Genomic DNA, 25,580 nt, shown 5'->3' on the forward strand with positions numbered 1-25,580 from the left:
TTATCTTGTGCCCTGCCCTCAACATGCAGCTGCATGAGCATCACCTAGAGGCTTGTCAGACATGCAGAATCCTGGGCATGGCCCACACCTCTTAAGTCAGAACCTCATTTAACAAGATCTCCAGCTGACCTGAATGCACGTTAAGGTTTGAGAAGCACTGCTGACCACAAGTCTATGGGGTGAGTGCCATCATCAGACCCACTTTACAGATGAGAATACTGAGAAACTGAGAAGTTAGGAAACTTATGACCAGCTCATCATAAATGAAGGGACCGGTGGGTCTCTGGTCTCTGGGCTGAACTCCCTGCTCTATGGTCTGAGAGGGGTAGGGACAGGGTCTCTGACATGTAGGAGGCACTGGGAAGCCATGGAGGGTTTCAACTTTGCTCAAACTGCAAAGGCTGCTTCTAGGAAGGCATCATTCTCCTCTTAAACTCCTATGTCCTCTGTCATCTATGTCAGGGTTTTTCAAGATGAGCTCACAAATTGCATTGGATTCTCACTCTCTTGTTTCCAGCGAGGTGCATTTTCAAGGGGGATTGGCAGTCTGGGTTTTAGGCTAATTAGTTGGTGACCTTGGGCACGTCCTCCCAGCTCTCTGGTCCATTCAGCTCCCACCTGTAAAGTGGGGGTCTGGCACTGGCTGCTGGATGGCATCTGTTCCAGTTATAATGCCTGGGGCCTGCCTTCACCCTCCTGCCAGCTCCCGAAGAGTGGAGACTGGCCACCTACTCCCCCTTCCCTTTCCTCCAAAGGTCCAGCAGGGGCTGGCCCACAGCCGGGCCTACTGACCATCTGTTCTCTGGCAGATGCTGCCCCTCGGGCCCACCACCTCAGCAGCTCACCCCACTGAATATGCATGTGGGGCACAGCTGGCAAGGGGGTCACTTATTTGGACATACTTGCTGAACACTCGTTCACCAACCAAGTTGCCACCGGGAACTACAAAATGCTTAAACCAGACACTTAGCCGGAAACCTTTGAAACTGCTCACAAGGAAGGCTAAACACTCCCAGCTCATTTGCGACAAACTCACAGTGGTCTTTGAACCTCAGGTGGCATTTCCACCAAGTATCTTAAAGATAAAAGAGTCAAAAACCTCCCCAAACCAACATACTCCCTTATGTGAAATCCCTCAGATTGCACAATGTGGACTGAAATATTTTTTTTAATGTTTATTTTTGAGAGAAAGAGAGAAAGAAAGATCGAGACCGAGTAGGGGAGGGGCAGAGAGAGAGGAAGACACAGAATCTGAAGTAGGCTCCAGGCTCTGAGCTGTCAGCACAGAGCCCAACACAGGTCTCGAACTCACAAACCATGAGATCACGACGTGAGCCGAAGTCGGACGCTTAACCGACTGAGCCACCCAGGCGCCCCGTGGACCAAAATTCAATAACAATGAGTATTTCCACATTTAATAACTCTAACAGTAATTTTACCAATCTATGGGAGCTGCAACTGTCATAATCCGCAATTGTGAAACCTACTTTTTCCAGTATCTACTATGTGTCAGGCACTAGCCCACTTACTTTGTATATATCATCCACATGACAACTTGTAGCATGGTATGTTTCTATTACTATTATAGATAAGGAAACTGAGGCTCTGAAGTGAAGTCACTTGCTCAGGGTCACAGCTAATGAGCAGCCCAGTCAGGAGTGAGCCCTAGCTTGTCCCACGAGGCCACACTGACGCCCTCTGAAAGGAAGATGGCAGGCACGCATTGTTTGCAGTGCCCCGTGTGTAACTGCAACCCGGCCCATGGTGACACTGTCCTGACTGAGCCTGAGCTCCAGAGCCCCCTTCCTACAGGCAGGACTTTCCTAGAGTGAACCTACCCACCGCTGTTCAAATGTGAAAAACCCCCACTCACAGCAGGCCACGGTGTCTGAGCAAAAGCTTTTTTTCAGCTCAAAGTCTGTTCCTTTTTGTGGAAAACAAAGGGCAGGGGCCACTTTCTGAATGTCAAGATTCTGAATTGAGTTGCCCAGCCCATCGTGCAGCCTTCGCCTGGCCTGAGTGTGGGGACAGATGTGCTGTGCTCCACACACAATGAGAGGCGGGAATGGGTCACTCTAGGGTCAGGCTTCAAGAGGGCGGCCTCTCGTAGCCAGCCTCCCTCTGTTCCAGCTAACTGTGACTCAGGTCCCGCTGCAGCAGAGAAAAGAAAAGCTGCGCCGGGTGGTAGGAGGCCAGTATATTCACGTGTACTTACTGAGCACCTACTATGTCCTCAGTTCCAAGGGGGTGCAACAGCGGGTGGCCGAGAAGGCTGAGATGCAGTCCCTTCCTCCCAGAACCACCACCTTCAGCAGCGGCAGTGGCAACAACAGAAGAGCAAGCCACGCTCATTGTGGACCCGCTCTGTGCAGGTAAGGGACCCAGTGACTTACCGCACTGACATTCACCCTACGAAAGGACCAGATTATGCGACTCAAATGATCTGAGTCCAGTACTGTCTGAAGCCTCCGTGACAGCAAATTGGTGTCATTCTACTATATCTTAAACAAGAAGCCAAATCATTCACAAGATTCATCAAGTGTCCAGGATGAGTTCAGCACTGGACATGGTCCAATCGGTCATGCAGTAATACCCACAGCCCCCTGTAGCACACACACCTAGGAGCCACATGCTGGACCATGCTTTGTTTCTGCATCATTTCTCATGCAGCAATGATGCAAAGGTACATACGATTATTCCCACTGCACAGATGGGAAAACAATGGCTCGAGGATGTTAATTGGCCAGGAGGCAGAAACGAACCTTAAATCGGAATCAAATGATCATTCTCAAAGATTGGAAACTGCCTTAATGTCAAAAACCAGGGGTCTGAGTTATTAAATTATGATACAACCATACCAAGAAACTCCATACAGCTGTTAATAAAGAATGAGGCAGCTCTACATTAATCATATTAAATCATCGTCAAGATCTATTAAGGGGGAAGTGAGATGCAGAACAATGTTTACAGCATGATCACACTCATGTAAAAATTCTCTGTCATAAAATTCTGGAAGGAAACTCGAGAAACTGTTAAGGGAGGTTGCCAGCAGGGAGAGGAGCTGGGGAGCTGATGGGTGTAGGGGAGAGGGGTATTCCATTGTCATGTTTATATTTCAGTTTGCCTTTCAAAAGTAAATGCAGGGGCACCTGGGTTGCTCAGTCAGTTAAGCATCGATTGGGCTCAGGTCAAGATCTCATGGTTCACGAGTTTGAGCCCCTCATCGGGCCCTGTGCTGACAGCTCAGAGCCTGAAGCCTCCTTTCAATTCTGTGCCTCCCTCTCCCTCTCTCTCTGCCCTCTCCCTCTCTCTCTGCCCCTCCCCTGCTCACCACTCTGTCTGTCTCTCTCTCTCTCTCAAAAGTGAATAAACATTAAAAAGACAAACATAAGTAAATACATACATATTTTTAAGTCTCTATGGCTTCCCCACGCATGCCTCCTGGGTCACGGTCCCTCGTCCTAAGGAACTTATCTCATATCTACTTAGGGAAAGAAGGCACACATGTGGAAAAGTAAATGGAGCAGATGAGGGACACTAGGTGCTGAATGAGTACACAGGGGACAGCCTGGGCTGAGGGCTGGGGGTGAGCTGGGGTCAGGGCACAATGATATGACAGAGGGCGAAGGGGAGACCAGGTCTGGCCCTGCGTCAGGAGCAAAGAGGAGCTGAGTCTCAGTGTCAGGGAGACTGGGAGGACCATGTCACCTGGGAGAGACACACGGGAGTTGAGCAGGAAGGTGGTGAGTTCAGTGCAGACTGGAGGATGGCTCTGGCAAGGAGATGGTGTCCTTGTACTCATCTCGGTATAAAACTCTCTCTGGCCTTCATCAATACCAGAAGCCTTGGCTGGCTGCCAGCCTCTTCTGCTGAGCCGCTGCGCCAATAAATACTTGTTGGCAGGTCAATTAAACCATCTAGGAACAACGTCTGGAAATACAGTTTCCCCGGCCCGATGCAGGTGGCCAAGCCCTCTCTGCCAATTAGACCTCAGATCCTATGTTTCCCGTTCTCCCCCACAACCCCCACCCCAGAAAATGAGCCCTGGGCACCGACACCTGCTCTGTGGAATCAGGCCCTACTTGGTGGGCAAAATGGAGTCAGGGATGGTCTAGACAGCAGGAGGCAGAGCACAGGAGTGCTCGGGCCCGGGTTTACGCACAGCTCTACTGCTGCCTGTCTGTGTGGCCTTGAGCACATTCACTAATTTACCTTTCCAAGAGTCCATTTGCCCATCTACAGAATGGAGATAATAACAGCACAATGCCTCCATGTTTATTGTAGGCACAAAAAAGAGAGGCAGGGGAGAGGGAGAGGGAGAGAAGATGCCTGGCCCAGAGCACGAAACATGAATGGCATAAACAAACAAACAAACACCTTGTAATTGTTATATGACTCTCAAATCAAAGCTGTGTGGCACTCCAAGCCTGCGCGTCTCTGTCTGGGGCTTCTCTCCACTTCCTGTGTCACTTATACTCCACTCACCACCCAAGATCTCCAAGACAGGAGACAAAGCCGTTCTGTCAACCTACTTTCCTGGCCTCCAACATGTGGAAGGAGGAGCCAGGGAGCAGAGGAGCAACTCCGGAAACCATCCTGGAGCAGATTCCAAAGGCCTGGCCCACCTCACAGCAGTTGGGCCAAACCTCACAGCAGTTGGGACATTTTCAGTGACATTCTCCTGTTAGCGACCAAAGCATGCCTGATGCACAGCCACTGCTGGGGCTGTCTTTATGCAGCTAACTTTTTAGAACACCCCATGGAGCTCTGTGCTGAGCCAAGAGCTTTGAGGGCGAGAGATGAAGGCAGGAGTGAGGAGAGCTACCAGGACAGCATTTCAGAGTCTCACCTAGACCCACCGCTGAAGGAAAAGTCCAGTTGGCTGCGTGGCCACCCAGCCCGGTGGAGCAGCCTTTCCTGTTACTTCCCTTCTGCCCCCTCTGCAAACGTCTCCACAAGGGGCCTGCTGCACCACTGTGCCTCCTGTTTGAATCCCAGTTCCCCCAGTTTCCAGTTTGGTGACCTTGAGCAACATACTCAAGCTCCCTGTGCTTCAATTTCCTCACTTTAAATGAGATAATACAGGCATTGGCTGAATGAGTGGTTACAAGGATTAAATGAGTTAAAATTTGTAAAGTGTTTAGAATAGAGCCCAGCACCACCTAAGAGGGAGTTTAGTTTATTGCTGGTGTGCTATTACTGCTGTTATTATTTGGGCCCTGGATCTGATCATCTGGAGACTTGCCCACTTGCCCAGCCGTGGTTCTACGCTTCATTCGGATGGCAGAGCCCCCGGGGGTCCTGCAGCTCTTTGCAGCAAACTCTGAGAGGTAGAGCCATTTCACTCCATGCCACGGCCAAAGAACACATTTGCAACAGGAAAACGTGCTTCTAGGAGCTCCTGCCCCCAGCGAACACATGCTTCCGAGTTAAATGAGGTTAGACCTTTTTAGGTCTTGCTCTCAGAGTCATAAAAATTCAAAAATTGAGAAAAGGATATCCATCAACTTCCTTCCATCACATTAGAGGAGAAGCTTCTATTGAGGCCACTTTTGTTGTAACCCATAGGTCAACCCCAGGACCTGGCTCCGCTCACCTAGCTAATGAAAGCAGAAGCACCACTTGCCGTGTAACTGCTCTGTGTCGGCGAGCTTTACTACGTCCATTTTACAAAGGAGAACAGTGAGGTTCAGAGAGGTAATCCTTGCGCCCGGCCTTCTGGTGAATGCTAGGGCCACACTAACATAGTCTGTGAGGAGCCCGGGGCACAGCTCTCTCCCTGATGATCTTCCGGGGAAGCAACCCCAGAGAGCAGCCCCGCCTTTCTGCTCCAGAACGTGTCTCTGACTGTGCTCCCCTACATCCCTGTCGGGTCTGAGAATGGGGACTTGACATCATGTCCGCAACCCATGTTGGCACAGAATTCTCATGTACACAACCCCACATTGGGTCACTTTCCCTGCCCAGGGACTCCCTGAGGCCAAACGCCTCCCGGTGCCCAGGATGCCCTTGGTGGACATCAGCCCAGGTCCCAGCTACGGGCATCACACAGTCCCTTCCCAACCAGCCCCTATCAGAGTCCACTGCAGCATGTCCTATGGCCCACTCCGTAGTCAGGGCTTGTCCTAGGCTGACCATGGCCTTTCAAAGCACAGAAAAGTTGAGTTCCCCCCCTTTTTAAAAAAATTTTGAAGTTGACTTATTTACTTTGAGAGAGAGAGACAGAGAGAGTGAGCAGGAGAGGGGCAGAGAGAGAGGAAGAGAGAAAGAATTCCAAGCAGGAGTGTGGAGCCTAATGTGGGGCTTGAACACATGAACTGTGAAATAGTGACCTGAGCTGAAACCAAGAGTCGAACGCTTAAGCGACTGAGCCAGCCAGGTGCCTCTGCTGAGCTCCTCCTTTTTGCAATCATACCCTGCCCATGATAGAGAACATTACTTCTAGCTGGAGAACAGGCCAGTGTCATAGCAGACAAGCCAATCCTGACATGGAACAACAGATGCTGCAGGCCAGCATCACATGACATCCTGGCCTTTGCTTGCCTCCTCGAGGAGCATTCCAGCTTCAGCCAACCTCAAAAATCACCGCCAGTGGGGAGAAGCATGGAACAGTCCACGTTTCAGCCTCACCCAGCTTCTCCAGCCACCTGAAGGATCCAAGCACTCAAAATGCCCCCAACACAACTATCTGTTCCCACCTAGCTCCCCACCAACATTGCACCAAGGAGGATACCAGGGCTTGACTCCTCCTGATCCTAACACGCATGGGGGAGCCACGGTCTATGACCTTGTTAGCATCTCAGCTTTGTGCCTGAAAACCAAGCAACAGATAATAGCTGGGCATCAATACCAGTGAATCAATACCCAAGAGGAAGCCCACCTTGGGGGCCCAATTGCTGGCTCAGGTAGCTCCTGCTGGGTATCAATGTCAGCCTTTAATCCCAGCTAGGAGATCTCACAGCAGCTGTGAAAGAGACCTGATCCTGTCCCATTTTACTGACAAGCAAAATGAGCTATAAGGTATTAGCATGAATCACTGAAGACGCAAAACCATCGAGCACTGGGGATGCAGTTGGAACTAAGGCATGTCAGACTCCAGAGCCTTGTGCACCAAGTCCACCCTTCTAGTCCCAGGATAAATTCTGGCAAGTAAATTTCCCAATTCTGCTTGAAAAGAGTGTTTGTTGTTGCCATTGGTTTTCTTGGTACTGGGGTTTGCCTGCGCCCCATGTCTGTGAGAGTTCCAGACATTCTCCACGTGGCACTGGGATGATTAAACTAGCCCTTCTCAGCACACACTCAGCTGCTCTGAGATCTAACCAGATAAATCAGAGAAAACAGAACAACACTTTGCCATCAACGGCAATCTCAGTTCAACAACCGTGAAAAGGAAATCTGAGCAAGAATGTCACCTATTACACCAGAGAGCTGAGCACACCAGCCACTTTCTGCTGGCCTGGCACCCTTGAAAACAGTCAACCTAACCTATACTCAAGTAAATATAAATTTTACTTGAGTAAAATCTTGTTCTTGACTTCTTTTCTTGGGTGTTACTCTCAGCGCCTCAACTGAAGGTGGGGGGAACGTGGAAAAAGAATAAGTTTCAGGGGCTGACAGATGACCTAGGTAGACCCTGGCTCTCTATAGCTCTGCTCCCTGAAATGGGGGCAATTATATCTCTCATTTGAAATGAATAAACTGGAATTCAGGCTTTAAGCACCTGCCTCTGTGAGCTGTGTCAGGGTTGTGGCAGGAAGTCTGTTTGGATGAGGAGTGCATAAGCCCACAAGGCTCCGCTCAGCTGGTGGCCATAGATGCCTCTGTCCAGAGGCCACCGTGCCTCCGAACAACTCCCTCCTAAAAACATAAGCATTTTTGTTGCCGTGATTTTGAAGCTGCCTGACAGCATGATGGTGCATGTTAAATGACAGGAGGCCTTAGAGCTGCCAGGGATCAACCCCAGCAGCCTGGGGGCTTGCCTACAGCCTGCGAGGGTGTTTTGTTTGACGAAGTGGTGTTTTCAGCAGCTGCCAACTCCTGAAAATTGGGATCTTTCACACAGATCTAGATTTCTGGGTCCTCTTGGAACAATTAAGAGATTCTACAACTTTTGGCTCTCATTCCCAGGAGGCAATAATCAGCTAGAGATGATTATTCTTCACCAGGAAGAGCTGGGAATTGAGCGTCCAGTCCCTGCCTTCAGCTGGTGGTCAATACAGGAGAGTCGTTATTATCATCACTTACTACACTTATTATACATATTAACTCAGAGTGTATGGCATTCGTGTGCAGGGACTCTATCTTCTACCCTCTCCTCCTGCTGTGAGCTGAGGCCTGGCACAGAGGAGACCTTATTTTGCATAACACAGATTCATGGTTCATGATTCGCATCAACACAGGAAGCCCCTTATTAGGCGCCAGTCACCGTTCTCAGCGCGTCACATACATTATTATGGTATGTGATCGTCACAACAACCCGCCCAAGGTTACTGTCCTTGTGCCACTTTTGCAGGTGGGAAAACTGAGGCACAGCCCAAGATCACCAAGCCAGTAAAGGCGAGTCGACGTCCTCTACACGGCAGGGTTATACCCAGCGACCACGGAAGGTGGGGCCTCGCCTGCTTCCTGCCGCCCTCCCCAACTGGTCCCGCGACAGGCCGCCTCTGAAACCGCCAGGCACCCCCACTCTGTACTTACGGTCAAGGCCGTTGATGTAGCGCATGGTGACTTCGCAGTGGCCCCACACCGCACTCACCACCGGGTACAGCTTCTTGCCCTTGAGGCCGCGGAAGGCCACGCCCAGATACTGGCCGTCCACCACGAAGCTGAGCGTGCCCTCGTCCATGTCCAGCACCACGAGCAGCGAGTCCGGCAGCGCGAAGGCCTCCTCGGGTCCCAGGAAGGCGGGGTAGGCCACTCCCGGCCTGTTCTTGCCGTCGTGGTAGAGGCGGCTGCGGCCCAGGTCCCAGCCCCACGACTCCGCGTCACTGCCCACCAGTGCCGTGTAGCCCACGGAGTGCAAGGGGGCTCGAGCCGTGGCCACCCCCACTACGGCGTGGGTGCCACGCTGCCGCGCCGGCCAGTTGATCTGCCAGGCGTGCAGGCCCCGGGCGTGGCCCACCTTGCCGCGGATACCGTCGGTGCTCTGGGCCACCGGGTGCCGGTGGAAGGTGAGCCGGTCGTCATCCTTGACGAAGACATTGAGCGAGCGGTCCTCAGGGTTCCACGCGTGCCGCAGCTGCACTGCCGGCCCCGCCGCAGGCATGTCCAACAGCTGGTCCAGCCGCGCTGGCCGCCCCGGCTCCGCTCCCTGTAGCTCCCGCTTGGCCGGCCGCAGCGCCGGCTCTCGCACCTCCACCGACTTGAGGCTCCCCGAGAGCTTCTGGCCCATGGCTCGCTGCCGGGAGGGGGCCGCTGCAGGCCACCGCTACCTCGTGGGAGCTTCCGCTCCCCACAGCCAGGGATGGGCCGCCGGGCTGGGTACCAGGCTTCTGGACCGTACACCTCCACAGCCTCTATCGGGCTGGGGCAGGGGCCCAAGCTCCTGGAAGGAAGCAGAGCGCACGGGTTACAACAGCAGCACCGACAGCCAGTGATGCCCAGGGGCTGCGTGAATAATAACGTGAACATGGACACAGGACAGCCATCTGAGGGTGGGGTGGGGTCTCCATGGGAAGGGGAGCTGGAGGCAGGGGGAATGAGGGAGCTGGGGTCCAGGTTCTGGAGCCAGAAAAAACTGCATCCAAATGCCTGTCTCCAACTCGAAGCTGCGTGGCCTGCAGTTTCCTCATCTGTAAAATGGGGATAAATAGCACCCTCTGGGTGGCATGGTAATCTGGAGAGACAGTAATACAAAGGGCCAAGCCTGAGACTCTGGGGGCAGGTCCTCCTCTCTGGCTCTATCCTCTGGGAATCCCACAAGCACCCCTTCCCTTCGGATAAGCATGCTTTTTCTTTGGGCACGTAAACACCATTAACAACACTGACCCCGGACAACCTCCTCTGAGGCAAGATCCTGGTTTTCAGGGAGGAGGACTTGGCCACCATCTCTAGGAGGCCAGCCAGAGCCCAGAGTGCTTGGGCTGCTTGGACAAGCCCTGGATGTGGGGAAAGATGGAGAGGTGAGCCTGGCAGCCAGTCCAGGGCAGAGGTATGTGCCCTTGCTTCTCTGGCCTAAGAGCTGCTGGGCTCAGAATGACTTGCCCTGAGACAGACCAAGAGGCAGGCATTTTTCATGCCCTGCTCTGCCTGGCCACAACCTCCCACCCAAACAGTGGCCCACTCCCAGCCACAGTCCAAACGGAGAAGGAACGAAACTTGCTGCTACACAGCACGGCAAGTATACTATGGATTCCTTTCTAACTCTCCTATTTTATTCTCAACTCTCATTTTCTTTTCCTTCTATTTGCAGACCCCAACTTCAGCACATGCCAACCCTATCCAGAGAGCTCTGGCTAATGTTTAATCTGGGGGAAACCAGAGCACGTAAAAATTTGCAACACTAGACAGCCCGAAGATAGCAGAATACAGTTACTTCTTTTCATATCCCAAATCACCTAAAATAAAGGAGAAAGAGAAAGAGAAATGCAAATTTTATCTTCAGCAAAACCAGAACACATTTGTAACCCGAACCACAACTTATAAGGAAAGACTGCCAAAAACAGTAAAGGACTGCCAAAAGCAGCGAAGATCAAACGGGGGTGAGAAAACACCTACAGAAAACACCTGTGGCTGCAGATCTCGGATAAAGCTGGCAGAGCCAAACAGTAGCTGGCACTCTCTGATGGAAAAAAACCAATGGTTCCTAAACAGAACAGTGGGAGCAGGGTATGTGGTCTGGCAGTGGGAGCTGCCTCGGACACCCTGAGGACAGAGGAGGGCAGGGGTAGCAAGAAAACCATAGGCCTGCCATGGTCACAGGAAGCAGTGTGTTGTTGAGGCAGAGTGGGAGATTGGGGTAAGCCCATAGCTACAGAACTGTGCTGCTGGGTAGAAGCGAGGCCAAAAGAAATCACGGCCTCAGCCCTAGGAACAAAATTACCATGAACCGGGAGCAATCCTGCTCTCCTAAAATACTTCCTGGCACCTCCCCTCTGCATAAATCCCCTGCAAAACGTTGATCTAGAGGAATTAGCACATGACATAGTCAAAGATGCTTACAGGAGAAATAAAGGAGGGAGAGAACAACAACAACAACAAATGGCAAATCAAGAAAATTCACCGGAAAAAAAGCTGTCACAAAGCATATAAAAATTGTGACTAAATTTGTAAAGTAATTTTGTGATCACTTATTTCAGAAGGGAGACAACTAGCACAGTCTAAAAAAAAATAAAAGATAAGATGCATCTTGCATAGTTATAAAGGCAACCTCTAGAAGAACTAAAGTGCAAAGCTTCCGAACTGTCAGAAAGAACACAACACAAAAGACCGCACACTGAAAGATTCTGCTGTAAGAAGCAAGAGAAATCATAACACAAAGACATAAAATATGATAGTAAAACTAAGCCTGAAACACTAGCTGTGTCAATGAATGGCCATAGTAAAAAAAAAAAAAAAAGTAAGTTGGAAAATAAGACAAAACTCCCAACCATATGCTACATATAAAAGACCTCTCCAGGGGCACCTGGGTGTCTCAGTCGGTTAAGCATCTGACTTCAGCCCAGGTCATGATCTCACAACCTGTGAGTTCGAACCCTGGGTTGGGCTCTGTACTGGCAGCTCGGAGCCTGGAGCCTGCTTCCGATAGATTCTGTGTTTCTGTCTCGCTCTCCCCCTCCCCCACTCATGCTCTCTCTCTCAAAAATAAACATTAAAAAAAATTTTTTTTTAAAAAGAGGTATCTCCAAAGCAAAGAGAGGCAACAATATTAAAGATCTAACATACCAAATAATAGCACCAAAATTCAGATCAAAAGCTACAGACAATAACAAGGAAGAACAGGCAGATAGATACACAGCAGAGGCAGGTGACTTTAATGTACCTTTGTAAGCTTTTGACAGATCAGTGAACCAAATTAGCAAAGGACATAAAAAAATAAAAATTGCATAATTAATAAGGCACGGTTAATTGAAATATATATCAAAACATTTCCCATTTATCAGGCCACAAGTAAACCTTACGAAAAAAGCAGAGATAATACAGAATCTAATAACATAAAAAAAAAAAAAACTAAAAATTAATCACAAAAATATGAGACAGAACCCTACCACTTGGATATTTTACAAAACTCTGTTTTTTCTAAAGTTTATTTATTTATTTTGAGAGAGAGAGAGAGAGAGAGCAAGCGAGCATGGGAGCATGAGTGGGGGGAGGGGCAGAGGGAAGGAGAGAGAGGGAATCCCAAGCAGGTTGCATGCTATCAGAGCAGAGCCCAACGTGGGGCTTGAACCCATGAACCATGGGATCATGACCTGAGCTGAAACCAAAAGTCGAAAGCTTAATCGACTGAGCCAGCAAGGTGCCCCTAAAAACTTTCTTCTAAACAACTCAAATCAAAAAAAGAAACCTACATAGAATTTGAAGAATATATACAGAGAGAGAATAACAAAACACATTCCATATCTTAAAACCTGTGGGATCCTACTACTCAGAGGAAATCACGGCTGGTGTACTTATACTAGTAAGTATAAAAAATGAAAATACGTGAATTAAGCATAATAAAATAGAAAAACAATAGAACTAATGTGAGAACTAATTCTTTGGGAAAAAAGTACCACAAAAACAAAACAAAACAAAACCAATAAAACACAAAAACTGTCTAAGGCAATCATTTAATCTACCATATTATATTATCTATTATATGGTTATTAATTATTATATCATTATCGTGCTGATAGTATGTCATGAAATGATAAAACATGATGTAATGAAATAGTACTTTATGGTCTTCTTCCACAAAACCCATAACCTCAGTCTAATCATGACAAAGATATAGGACAGATTCCAATGGGGGGCATCCAACAAAATACCTGACCAATACTCGTCAACACTGTTAAGGGCGTTAAAGACAAGGAACATCTGGGGCATCTGAGTGGCTCAGTCGGTTAAACACCAGACACTTGATTTTGGCTCAGGCCATGATCTCACGGTTTGTGGGTTCGAGCCCCACATTGGGCTCTGCTCTGACAGTGCAGAGGCTGCATGGGATTCTCTCTCTCTCCCTCTCTCTCTGCCCCTCCCCTGCTCTTGTATTTGAGGGCACACACTGGCTCTCTCTCTCTCTCTCTCTCAAAAATAAATAAGTAAATAAGCTTAAAAAAAGAAAACGGAACAAACTGTCACAGCCAAGGGGAGCCTACCTAAAGAGACATGACAACTAAATTTAATATGGTATCCTGGAACAGAGAAACGATACTAGGAGAAAACTAAGGAAATCCGAATAAAGCAGAGTCTTTAGTTAACAGGGTATCAATATTGGTTAATTAGCTGTGATAAATGTACCATACTAACATAAAATGTTAATAATAGGGAAAACTGGGTGTGAGTATATGGGAACTGTACATATTTTCTATGTAGTTTTCTATAAATCTACAACTATTCTAAAAATTAAAGTCTATTAATTAGAAAACAAATTAATTTCTAAGTTCTAGAAAATTCAAAAAAATGTACAAAACTATAAATCACCACCTATCTCATTAACCAGATGTAAACAGTGTTAGCATTTAGATTATTTCAGTTTATCTTTTTTTTTATTTACAAAATATTAGTGAATTTTCATTTAAAAAATGGCATCATGGGCCTTTATTCAGGTCATTTCACCTAAAATTAAATAATTTATATTTTCATATATTGTAAACTGTACTTTAAATGCAGAACTTCAATGACTAAAATAAGGAAACAATAAAACACATAAACCATTTAAGCTAATCATGTAAAGGGTGGGGAGAAGACACAAATATGAGACATAAGAACTGAAAATGGGGGGGGGGGAGCTGGGTGGCTCAGTCAGTTAAGTGTCCAACGTCAGCTCAGGTCATGATCTCATGGTTCGTGGGTTCGAGCCCCACGTGAGGGTCTGTGCTGAGAACCTGGAGCCTACTTCGGATTCTGTGCTTTCTCTCTCTGCCCCTCCCCCACTCACACTCTGTCTCTCTCTCTCTCTCTCTCTCTAAAAGAAATAAAACATTAAAAATTTATTAAAAAATAAAAAAGAAATGAAAATGGGAAATAACCAAATGGCGTAACAAAAAGCACTCATGAAAGAAGTTAGACTTGCTTATTGTTTTAATATGGGGAAATATTTAAGACACAGATTACAAATATATGACAAACAAATTGCTAAGAGAAGACCAACCCACATACAGAATGTGAAAGATACAGCAAATAGTTCACACAAAAAGAAAAACAAATGGCTCCTTTGGAAAGATGTTCAACCAAATGCATAATAAAAGAGAAACAGGTTAGGGGGCACCTGGATGGCTCAGTCGGTTAAGCCTTGGACTCTTGATTTCGGCTCAGCTCATGATCTCACAGTTTGTGGGTTCAAAGCCCTGTGTGGGTCTCTGCACTGACAGCACAGGGCTTGTCTGGGATTGTCTCTCTCCTCTCTCTCTGTCCCTCACCTACTCACTCTCTCTCAAAAATAAACAAACATTTAAAAAGAGAGAGAGAAACAAGTTAGAACTGCAATGAAATGCCATTTTATTTATCAGATTAGCAAAACTCAGAAAGTTGGATTACACCTTCCTGGAGAAGCAGACAGGCTCATATGTTGCTAAAGTGAAGGTAAAATGGTGTGACCTCAGTGGATGACATATTAACACCGTCTATCAGAATTGGAAATGGGCATACCTTTTGACCTAGCTATTCCACTGCCAGTATTTATTCAGTATTAAATATGCAGAACTATGTACATACGTATAATACATCAGACGCATAAAATACGTATTATATATAATACGTATATAATACATGTATATATCAAATATTTTATATAGATGTAATACACTGCAGCATTGTTTGTAATAGCAAAATATTGGGGGGGAAACATAACTAAAGACAGGCTAAATAAATTATGGTAAATCCATGTAATGGAATACTATGCAACTGGAGAAAAGAACGTACCGATGATGATGTCAAACAAAGTGCAGAACCTTATGTGAGGTGTACTGCCATTTCTGTGGAGGGCAGGGGGAGGAGTAAAAGGGAAGAGGTAGGGGAGTGAGGAGGGGGTGGGGGTGTCAAACCCAAAGGGCCCAGACAGAAATGAGGACCCGTTGTGTGTACAAGAAAACTGGACACTGTAGTTCAGTGAGCAAGACAACTTGCTTTTTTTCTCTATTCACCTTAGAGCTTCATAGCAACCTTCACTCAGCCCTCGAGCCTCAACCTGATTATGAGACATAAACAAGATAACGTGTGAGAGGTGCAGGCTGTGTGTGGGGACTCCGTTAATAGAACCGACACTCATCCAGGGCCATCTCTGTAAGTCTGTACAGTCTGCCCTGATGCAACGGACTGTAAGGGTTGGAATCTGCCTCTTAGGCACCTTATAGTCCCAGCTAACAGACCAGGAAACTAAGGCGCCAAGAGGAAGCAGCCTGACCGCAGCAAACGGCTAAAGGACAGCAGAGCTGTTCCCATCCTGAAGCCAAAGCCCCCATCGCACGCGCTCCTCTATGCTTCCTCCAACACTAACTTTAAGTATCTGCACTCGCTCTGTGCCAAGCAGCATGACAGCCGCTTCCCAGGAACTGTAAGGCATCTGCCCCTTTATTCAAACGAGGAAACAGGCTCAGAGAGGTTCCTAGCAAGCGGCAGGACTGAGAGGGACCCCTGGGCCATGGTAGGATAAGCCCATGCTCTCCCATTTTTCTTCCTGTAATCAAGGCTGTGTGGCCCACACAGGGCGAGTCTAAGGGAAACTGCCTTATCCTTGTGCACAGCCAGGCCCGCTTGAGAGTTGTTGCTGTTGAATGGACACCTTTAAGGTGTTTGAGAGCAACAGCGAAACCACATCCCCAGAGGAGACCCGCACTGGGTCCCTGAGGGCAAAGGCTCTCCTTCCCAGCTGCAGTCTCAGGGCCTCAAGGCCTCTGTCCCAACAGTGGCAGGTGGGGATCCCATAGGCTGCCCACACTGGGGGTGAGGCAAGGCAGACATATAACAGATGGCCCCTTTGCTGCTCCTCCCCAAGGCAGGATCCACGCAGAGTGCTGATGTCCACTAACTAGCGACTGCACATTATAATAAAGGGCAGGGTTTGAATGCCTGGCTGTCCACTGGGCCTTGGGCAAGGACATAACCTCTCTGAGACTCACCTGAGAAGGGCTGCTAACTCTGTGCTAACCTTGCCTGCCTTTGCCAGGATGTCTGGAATGGCCCAGGGCACCCAGGAGGTACCCAGTAAATGGTAAGTGCTCCTTTAAACTGTGTATATTCTCTGACATTGCCATTTTGGGCCCTGAACGCACCCTAAAGACACAACCACGGGTGTGCGCTAGGATTCAGCGACGAAGCGAAGGGCAGAGTGGTTCACAGCCGCGAAGAATGGAGACCAGCGCAAACGCTCAACAATAGGGGACTATGTGTTAGCTTCTAGCCCAGATCCTGGTCTGCAGCGGGGGCCCTATTCTTCCCTCACCTTCCCTGCACCCAGCCAAGACTCACAGCCTCTATAGTCTTCACCCCAGGAAAGTTCTAGCATCTTTGGTTTCCTGCAACTAGTGAGTGAATAATGAATAAAAGAGGGGCTAAGAAATTTGGTTTTAGTCCCATGGAACCTGTCATGGGCAATGGTCAGGATCAGAATCGAGGGACAGAAGGACCAGCTGACAACCGGCTCGAGGCCAGAGCTGGGAGAAAGGAAATTAGCAATGCAGAGTCCCAACTCCTAAACCGGGGCCACAGGTCAGTCTTCATGTCTGTGTCCAGGGGGGTGGAGTCCCTAGTCCTTCCTTCCTCATCTTCCCAATCCTGCCTGAGAGCTCCACCTTCTCCAGGAAGCCTACCCTGATCCACCAGGACTCAAGGGACCTGCCCCGGACCTCTGTCCGCCCAGAGCCAGCCTGGTCTCTCTAGTCCTATTGATTTGCTTTTTTTCTACCTTTAGGGGTGTTCCTCTGAGGACAGGAATCTCTCACCTGCACATCTCTGCTCCCCTCCAAGCACAGACAGAGGCACCATGCTCTAAAGACAGGGTAGAGTACATGTATGCATGTGGAGAGGTGACAGTGACCTTCAGGGAGGTCTCACTTTCTGCTTTTTAGAGGATGTAATCAGGAGATGAGGACATGGGGCCTAGTTCTGCCATTAACACTGTCATCGCCTCTGATCACCTGACTCTTGGCTGTACCTAATCTGCCCCTTTGTTAGGTACTGCTGTGCACGCTTCCTGCCCTAGTTCTCATGTATTCATTCAACAAACACTTGGAGGATAGCTGCCACGTGCCAGGCTCTGTGCTGCTGAGAGCTAGGGATAGAGCAGTGGCCAGGTCAGGCTCAGTCCCTGCCTTCCCTCTTCAGCCAGGAGTGGCTTGTCACATTTCTTGTCTCCACCACAGGACATGGCACCGGGCCAGGCACACAGGAGATACAACAAAGTCCAACTTCCTGATAGGAATAATAACATCGTCTCTCAACCCAGTAAGCAGAGGGCATACTGAACAATGCTTAATGGTTCCTCTTTCACATTCCCCCCAAACCAAACTTAATTTCTTAGTCTACGCTTGGATGGGATGCTTAATGACATTATCTGGAAGGGTCTGCCCTGGGGCTTCAACGATGACTGAGCAAGAAAACAAAAACCCAAATTGCCACTTGCCCTTCCCAGGACCCTGGTGGGTCTCGCAACCCGAAAGAGAAACAAGGAGATGTGAAGTGTGGAGGTTGCATCGCTTAAAGAGCCTCAGCGGTTTGCAAAATGTGACACTCAGCCTTCAGAGGCACGGGACCAGAAATCCCATTCTCAGAGGCCTGGCCAGGCTCACCCAGGCATGGGGTTTGCCAAAAGACAGACGCTGCAGGAATTGGTAATGACTGGGTGAGCCACCCTCCTCTGAGTGTGGCCTTTGGCTTCAGACTTACGGGGTGGGTATGGATTTCAGTCCTTCTTGTAACCGACAGTGATGCTGCCTCCCTGGGGAGCTGAGGCTACAGGGAAGTATAAAACCAGACTGCGTCCCTCTAGGGAGAGCTCACACCAAAGGGGTCACACCCAGTGACAGGTCTGAATAATGACAAGGACTATAAAAAAAAAAAAAACAGTGCAGTTTGATACCGTTTGAATTCCTTTAACAGACGGCATACTGCTTTTCAATGTATACTACAGCATTTGTAAAATGCAAAACTAATTTAATCATGTCCCTGCTTACAATCTTCCGCAGCAGGACAAAGTGCAGACCCCTAACCCTAACCTTCCAAAGTGCTCCCCTGGCCTCCACACAAACCCCTTCACTGCATCCCTACCAACCTGCCAGAATTTCCCAACAGGCACACGTAAGCCCACACATTCCTGTCCTGACACGCTGTTGCCTTCGTCCCTTCCCTCTCCCTGCACACCCCCACAGGCACACAGGTGGGTAATTCAGCTTGGGAATCAACACTTCTGGGGAGCCTCCTTCCCTGCTCACAAAGCCCCTATACTTGTCTCCACCACACTAATCACAGGAGGCTGTGACTCTCCTTAGCTGCCTGCCCACCGCCAGCAAGGAAACAACTCGAGAGCAGGCCTGGGTCCCCTCACTGCAGTCCCAGGGAGTCTCCATGGCTCTGGCTCAGAGCAAGGGCTAGGTGAATGTCTACACAACGCACAAGCCTGAGCAAATGAGTAAAAGAACCTCCACTGAGGCATGAGCTGGAGATACAGAGCTCCGGCAGCTCAGGCAATTCATTTCCATCTTTATTCTTTAGTGTTTGCGTCTCCAATGGTGCCAAAGATACCTACGCTAATCTGGTTTGACTGGGATGTTTTTAAGATTCTCTTAATACAAACATTCAGTAGAGGGGCTGTTTCATCACAAGATGCTCATTCAGAGCGAAACCACCAATGATGAATGAACTAAAGAACCTCCAAGGTTTTCTCCACTGACGCCCATGATCTTTCCCCCTCTATACACATGCTTGGAGCTCACGCTACAACTGGCTGGGCAAGTCTTTTCTTCCCCAGAGCTCACAAAGAGAGCCATCTGTCCAGTTCCAGGTGGAACCGTCTCACGCCTGTCTTCCTAGAGTGTGAATCAATGAGGCTTTCCCAAGCCTCTCCTTCTTGTGGGGTTTCCATAGGAATCCTCCCACGCGTGACTGAGCCAGGAGCCCCCAAGGCAGAAGCTCAGGCTGTCAGCCAGCAAGGAGAGCAGAGGATGGGATGAAGGAGGCTGCTGGGCGGAGACCAGGCCAGCGTGCTTCGCAAGGTCATTTGAAAGAGACGCTCCTCTGAGGCAGCGGAGGCCAGGGACCCTGATACACATGCAGCCTGGGCAGGCCTGGTCACCCTGCAGCTGCTCCCATACCCAGAGGGCAGCCCCAGGCACATATGGGTTGTTCTGAGGGACAGCTGGCCTCCGTGAGGTGCAGCGTGGCTCGGGCTACAGCAAAGCTGGACCACAGGGGCTGGGGGAGGGTGCTACACTTTGGGACCCTCTCAGGGAAAATTCCATGGGGAAAACACAATAATCTTCAGGTCCAGCACCTCGTTTGTCTCCCAAGCTGAACGTTGCCCATTTGGTTTAACTGGTTGTGGGAAAACACAGGATGCTTGAAAGAAAAGCAAAAGTATTCATGCCTCAGGCTTGATTGAGGAGATCATGATAGGCACCTTCTGGGATTTCTGAAGGTCCTCTGTTAAGCCTGAGGTCTCTGGGAGCATTTTTGAGATACCAGGGAGCAGGCAAGAGAGGAAAAGGGGCTGGTGAGGAATTGGGAAAACAGGAAGGCCAGAGAGGGAAGACAGTGAGACAGAGAGAGACGATGGGGGTGGGGGTGGGGGCGGGGAGGACAGGTGAGAGGGAGTCCCCGACCCAGGAATCTATGTAATTCAACCTATCTCACAGTATGCGGCCGAGAGGGGAGCCATCTCTGTGGTCTGGCTAACTGGAACAACCTCAGCTCCCTCCTGGAGAAAGTAGAGCTCCATGTTCCCCACCAATGACATTTCACAGCACTAAGCCAGGTGGGTGACTTGGGAGCTGCTCTGGGCCTCTCCTGTGCACATATAGAGGTACAGAACGCGTGGCAGCTTCCTGCCACCTCCCGGCTCCAGGATGCACCTTGCCTGCCCCATAAACCTGGGGGTACCCCCTAGGTCACATCTTTTGTTTCTGCTCCTCTCTCTCTCCATGTGTCTTCTCTCATTTCCGGCCTCTGCAGATTCTTCCAAACTGTGTATCCAGCCCTGCCTTCTCTCCTCAGCACCACAACCCTCTTGCTGGAAGCCTCTGCCCACCAGATTAGGTGCTCCTTCAAACAGCCTTGGAAAGCCACCTGCCTCGTCTGGGGGCATGCTCACCTTCTTGGGATACCAGACATCTGGGGAGAAGATGACCCAACAGTACATGTCCAGGGCTCAACCTCAGCCTCTTCCCTCTCCAGCATACCAGGTTCCCCTCTGTGCACCCCCATTTCTGCCATGGATTTCCCCCCCATCCCTCTCATTTAATGCCTCCAGCTCTCCCTCAGCTCAGCTGTTGCCTGGATTACTACAATGGTCTCCTAATGGGGCTCCTGGACTCCAGTCTGTGTCCCCTAAGCCCACTTCCACATTGCCAAGGGGTAAATCTGACCAAGCCACCACCCATCTTCTCATTCACCTCTCCACGTGGCTTCTCAGGGGAAGCTGCACCCCATGGCTTGGCACAACAGCCCCCAAGACCTGCTCCTGCTTATTCCTCCCGCACTGCCTCCCAGCATGGCTTAGCCCAGGGTACCCATGCCAGACTCCCCTAAGCACCACATCTTGTCCATACCTTGGTGTCCTAGGAGCCTTCCCACTTTCACTTGCCTGGCTGATTGCTCCCCCCAGGCAGGCTGGGCATCCTCTCTGCCAGCCCTCCAGCTCTGTGCACCCTCATCTCTGCTGTCTTCTGCAGTGCATGCTGCATTTCTTGCTGGCAAAGCCAGCACCCGACTCTCCTCTACCTCCTGGCAGCAGCCAGCCAGCACCTGGCCCCTTGGGCTAGGTTAGAAAGTACTTGTTGGGTTTAAGAAGGAATATCCACTCCACATCTCCTGTGTATTTTGCATTTTAAGCAACAAACACTTTTTTCAAAATTAAAGTACACATTAAAAAAAATAATAAACCAAGTACACACTTTAAATGGGGATTCAGTTCTAAATTCAATATGTGAAGCAAAAATCACACAGTCAACACTGCCCTGGAAAGGTCCACAAGGCCCATGATATCTGATTTGGGTTCACCATCCTCTTTCCCAAAGGGTTTAGCAGAGACGACTTTTTCTCACAGCCTCCGAAAAGAACCTTATTTCTTGAGCTGAGCAGCAGCAGATAAACTAGTTGACTTATTTAGGAACCATGTTTTATTAAAAATGTGTTGATATTTTACATATATTTTGCTGTTGATCTTCTTTAACCAAATACGTATGGTTATGTCCACAAAAATTAAGCGCACACATTTATGTACTAATTTTTTTAAATGACTATGAGGCAGACGCTTCTGCCTGGTAACTTCACCCCAGGTCCCACCACCCTCCTGATTTTCCACACAGAATGGCCTGTTCTAGCCAGGGAGCTGCCCTGAGGCCCTTGGTTCTTATAACAAGAGAAGGGACCTTTCAAGAGCCTGGCTATGTGACAACAGGCCAGGCAACTCAGAATTAAGTAGCCCCCATTTGGTGAGTTGAACTGGGTCTGTTCACAGAGAGATGAGGAACACTGTAGTGGCCCGGGCCTGGGCCACTTCCTGGGAGAGGAGTGAAGTCCCCCAAGGACAGGCCTGCCCAAGCTAGAAGAAGCCGCCAGTCTTAAGAAAACCGAAGAGAAAAAGTAGTCTAGGAGGGGGAACAGCAAATGAAGTCCTTCCACTGTTGCAGCAAAACCAGAAAGGCCGGTAGTGGAGGGCAATGTGGGAAGAAAATGATGGCAAAAGGGAGTAGGGGGCAGTAACCAGACCTGGAAGACCCTGGCGGTGACCAGGCTCTACTGCGTGGCAGCTTGGAGAAGGTTCTAAGAGAGAGAGGGCTTTGATTTAAATTTTAAAAGATGTTTCTGATAAATGCTTATTGCTAATATCTGCTGAAGTGAAAAAAATATATCTTATTGTAGCGTGTTTTTTGTTTGTTTGTTTGTATTTTAATAGAGATAGAACACAAGCAGGGGAGAGGGGCAGAGAGAGAGAATCTTTATCAGGCTCCATGATTAGCGTGGAGCTAAACTCAGGGCTCACTCTCACGATCCTGGGATCATGACCAGAGCTGAAATCAAGAATTGGTAGCCCAATCAACTGAGCCTCCCCAGGGCCCCTATCTTACTTACTAAGTAAGTAAGTGAAAAGAGTGCATGTTTTCACTTGCATTCTTATTGAGGGAGGTAGAGCATCTTGTCACATGTTTAAGTGTCATTTCGCGTGTGTGGACTGTTTATGATCTTTATCCAGTTTTGGTCTTTTGCTTATTGACATGAGGAACATTTTACATATTAAAGAGATGAGCCCTTTGGATAGGAGTAATAATTCTCCCCCTACTTTGACTTTTGACTATTTATGGTGATTTCTTTCCCGTGCAGAGTTTCTTTTCATATCATTGAATTTATCAGTCTTTGAAATAAAATAGAAATGCAAACTGGAGAGATATTTGAGTGGAAAGGCCAGAAAGTTGAATGTTGTTTGCTTCTTGCCAAAGGTGGCTTAAAGTACTTTTATTACTACTTTTTAAGGAAGTTTTAAAAATTGAATCAATGAGAAAGTATGTGTTTCAGAGGAATATGCCCTTGTGTAAAGCTTGCTTATATCATGCTACTGACACTTTTTGTCTTTCTGCAAACTCCATTAATCTGCAGAGCTTTAAAAACAAATGAAGGTTTTGCAGGATGAGAAGAGGTTCCCCCATCAGCCTGACAGAAAGGGCAGAATATGTCTGGAGGAGAGAGGTGAGAAGGTGGGGAAACAGAGATGGAGAGACTGAGAGAGATTTAGTACATTGATCTCTTCTTATGCTGCGGTGACCGGCCGGGAAGAGGGTGGGCAGATCCTGGATCTTCCTTTTAACAGCGTTTCCCTGAGGCTCAGGCATAACATTTCACGTCTTCCGGATTTAGGCTCATCAGATTGCGGGGAGGGCAGAAGGTGGGTGGAAAGATGGGGGCTCAGATTCCTAGAGAGGAGAGAACTCTTTTCTTCACAACCCCCCACCCCCAACCGCCCCCGGAGGAGGATAGGGCAGAGGAAGAAACTAAACTGGGAGGGATTAGAGTACTTGCCCAAGGTCACACGGAGGGCTGATGGTGGAGGCGGAATTCGAACTCTAGCCTGTCTCCAGAGCCCAGAACTCTCCGCCTCTTGGTGACAGCGGTACACAACTGCCCTCCCCTCCTTTCCAGTCCGCAGTAGTCCACGGTCGGCCATTAGGGAGGCTGGATAGGTCACTTTCTCAGCTTATCCCACCAGAGAGAGGTCCCGGGCTTGGTGTCCCCTCCTGGCTCGGAGCCCGTGGCGCGTCCTGCGCTACCCGAGCAGCCACATTTGCCGCGCTCCAGGCTCTGGCCTCCTCCCGCCTTCCTAGACCCCACCTCCTACCCTTATCCGTGACTCGCAGAGCTCGCGACCCCTTCCCTTCCCTTCCTGAGCATCACCAAGTTTGTCTCCAGGCAAGGCCAGAAACTGGCCCCGAGCAGCGAGCAGCGCTCTCTTACCCCAGCGTCTAGAGTAAACGATAACAACAGACACCACTTCCTCACAGCCTACTGCGTGCCAGGCCCTTAATTTCCACCGCTCCGAATCCCCTGACCCCGCCCAGACCCCCACAATCTATTCAGTCCCCGTTAAATAGACGAGGGAGCTGCTACAGCTCCGGAAAGTTGTGACACCCTTGGGCTCACCCAGCTAATAATAATGTAGCTAGTAGCATTTGCCTGAGTACTTCCTCTGTGCCAGGCACGGGTCTACGGGCGTTACAGGCACCACCTCGTAGATCCTACCAATACTCCTATAAAATACGTACCATGACCATCCCCATCCTACGGATGAGGAAACTGAGGTTTGGCTCCTTGCCCAAGGTCACCCAGCCAGTGAATGACGGATCTTGGACCCAAACCCAGGCAGGGTGACTCGGGGGGACAGTTTTTCGTGCTGTCTCCATTACAGAGAAGCGGCAGGCTTCGAACCCACGGCAAGAGGGGCCAGCCCCAAACGCCCCAAAGGCTGAGCGCAAAACCAAACCAGCTGGGACCGCCACAGCCTGCAGAGAGGAATTCCCGGGAACCCGAACAGGACCCGTGCCAGGAGCTCCCGCTGTGGTGAGTGCCTGCCCGCACGAGGTCCGCGCTGCCAGATCTTGGCTCCCGGCTCCAGCGCGCCCAAGGGCGCCCCTCGCCAGAAGCTGGACAATACTCACCATAAAAGAGAGGGCGAGCGCCTGCCGGGAGGAATCGCCAGCGCTGGCAGGTCCTGCACTCCCTGAAGAGGCGTCTGCCGCCGCCGCCCACTCAGGGGCGCCCGAGGAACCTCGAAGATGCCGGCTGGCTCCCCAGGGCCAGGGGCGCGTCCTCACGGCCGGTGCCCAGCAGCAGCGCCCCCTCTGCCCGGCAGGGTGGCCTGGAGTTGGAGCGTTCTTGGGGAAGTTGGCGCTCGGGCGCGGCGGGAGGGCGCGAGAGGTCGGGTGGGAGTGGGGCAGTGCCTTCCTGCGCGGATTCCGGGGACGCGCCAAGGCCCGCGCGCTAGCCGTTCCGAAGCTCCGCGCCTGACCCGGAGGGCGGCGAGTCCCGAGCTCAGGGCTCAGGGCTCACGGCCCGCGCCTCGGCCGCTGGCCCCTGGCGCGCCCTGCGTCTTCCCCGGCGCCCTGGGCGCACGTCTCGGTAGTTGGAGCTGGGGTCCTGGCCCAGGCTGCGGTGTGCTCATCGCCTTCCCCAGGGGCTGGGCGCCTTTGTGCGCGGGGCGCGCCGGCCGCCGCGGCCAGCTCTGGATGCTGCAGCCGCCGCCGCCTCCCCCTCCTCCTCCTCCTCCGCCGCCGCCGCCCGCTCCCCGCCTTCCCGGCCGGCCCGGAGGCTGCAGCTGAAAGCCGATCCGGCTGAGCTCATCCCTGAAGGCCACTAATCCAATAGCCGCGGAAGGCGCGGCCGCCGGGAACGCCCCTTCCCCCACCATCCCGCGCCCCGGCCCGTCCCAGCTCGGGCCGCTGCCGGCGCCGCCACCTTCCCGAGGCCACCAGCTGGCGGGAGAGGGAAGTGGAGCCCGCGCCCGCGCCCCCGTGCCGAGTCGGCGCGGTCGCCATTCACCCGCCCGCTCACCCGCGCACTCCCTGACTCCCGCACTCATTCATGTGCACGGGTCCTCCCCCATTCATTCAAGCGCGCGGGGAGCTCCAGGGTGGGTGCCCCTGAGAGGGAGGAGACACCCTCGGTCACTCGGCAGCTTTGGTGTCTCTACCCAGCGCACGTGGGAAGTAGCAGCCAGGAAAAGAGGATGGCTTAATAGC

General features: G+C 50.4%; 1 protein-coding gene and 1 long non-coding RNA gene across 2 annotated transcripts in view; one reads left to right on the top strand and one right to left on the bottom strand.

Annotated features, from left to right (window-relative positions):
- SPSB4 (splA/ryanodine receptor domain and SOCS box containing 4) overlaps positions 1-25,124 on the bottom strand; it is an 80,431-nt gene extending 55,307 nt beyond the window's left edge. The window contains exons 1-2 of the mRNA XM_027061725.2: positions 24,501-25,124; positions 8,698-9,544 (exon numbers count right to left, since the gene is read on the bottom strand). Coding sequence (XP_026917526.2) covers positions 8,698-9,391 — 694 coding nt within the window. The 5' untranslated portion in view covers positions 9,392-9,544; positions 24,501-25,124. The remainder of the gene's footprint in view (positions 1-8,697; positions 9,545-24,500) is intronic.
- On the top strand, positions 1,237-12,597 carry LOC113599950 (uncharacterized). The gene is made up of 3 exons (XR_003420939.2): positions 1,237-2,372; positions 8,513-9,170; positions 10,412-12,597. It is a non-coding gene; the product is annotated as an uncharacterized LOC113599950 (long non-coding RNA).
- Positions 25,125-25,580: the final 456 nt, after the last annotated feature.

Source organism: Acinonyx jubatus, chromosome C2 (assembly GCF_027475565.1).
Source record: "Acinonyx jubatus isolate Ajub_Pintada_27869175 chromosome C2, VMU_Ajub_asm_v1.0, whole genome shotgun sequence".
Lineage (NCBI taxonomy): Eukaryota > Metazoa > Chordata > Mammalia > Carnivora > Felidae > Acinonyx > Acinonyx jubatus.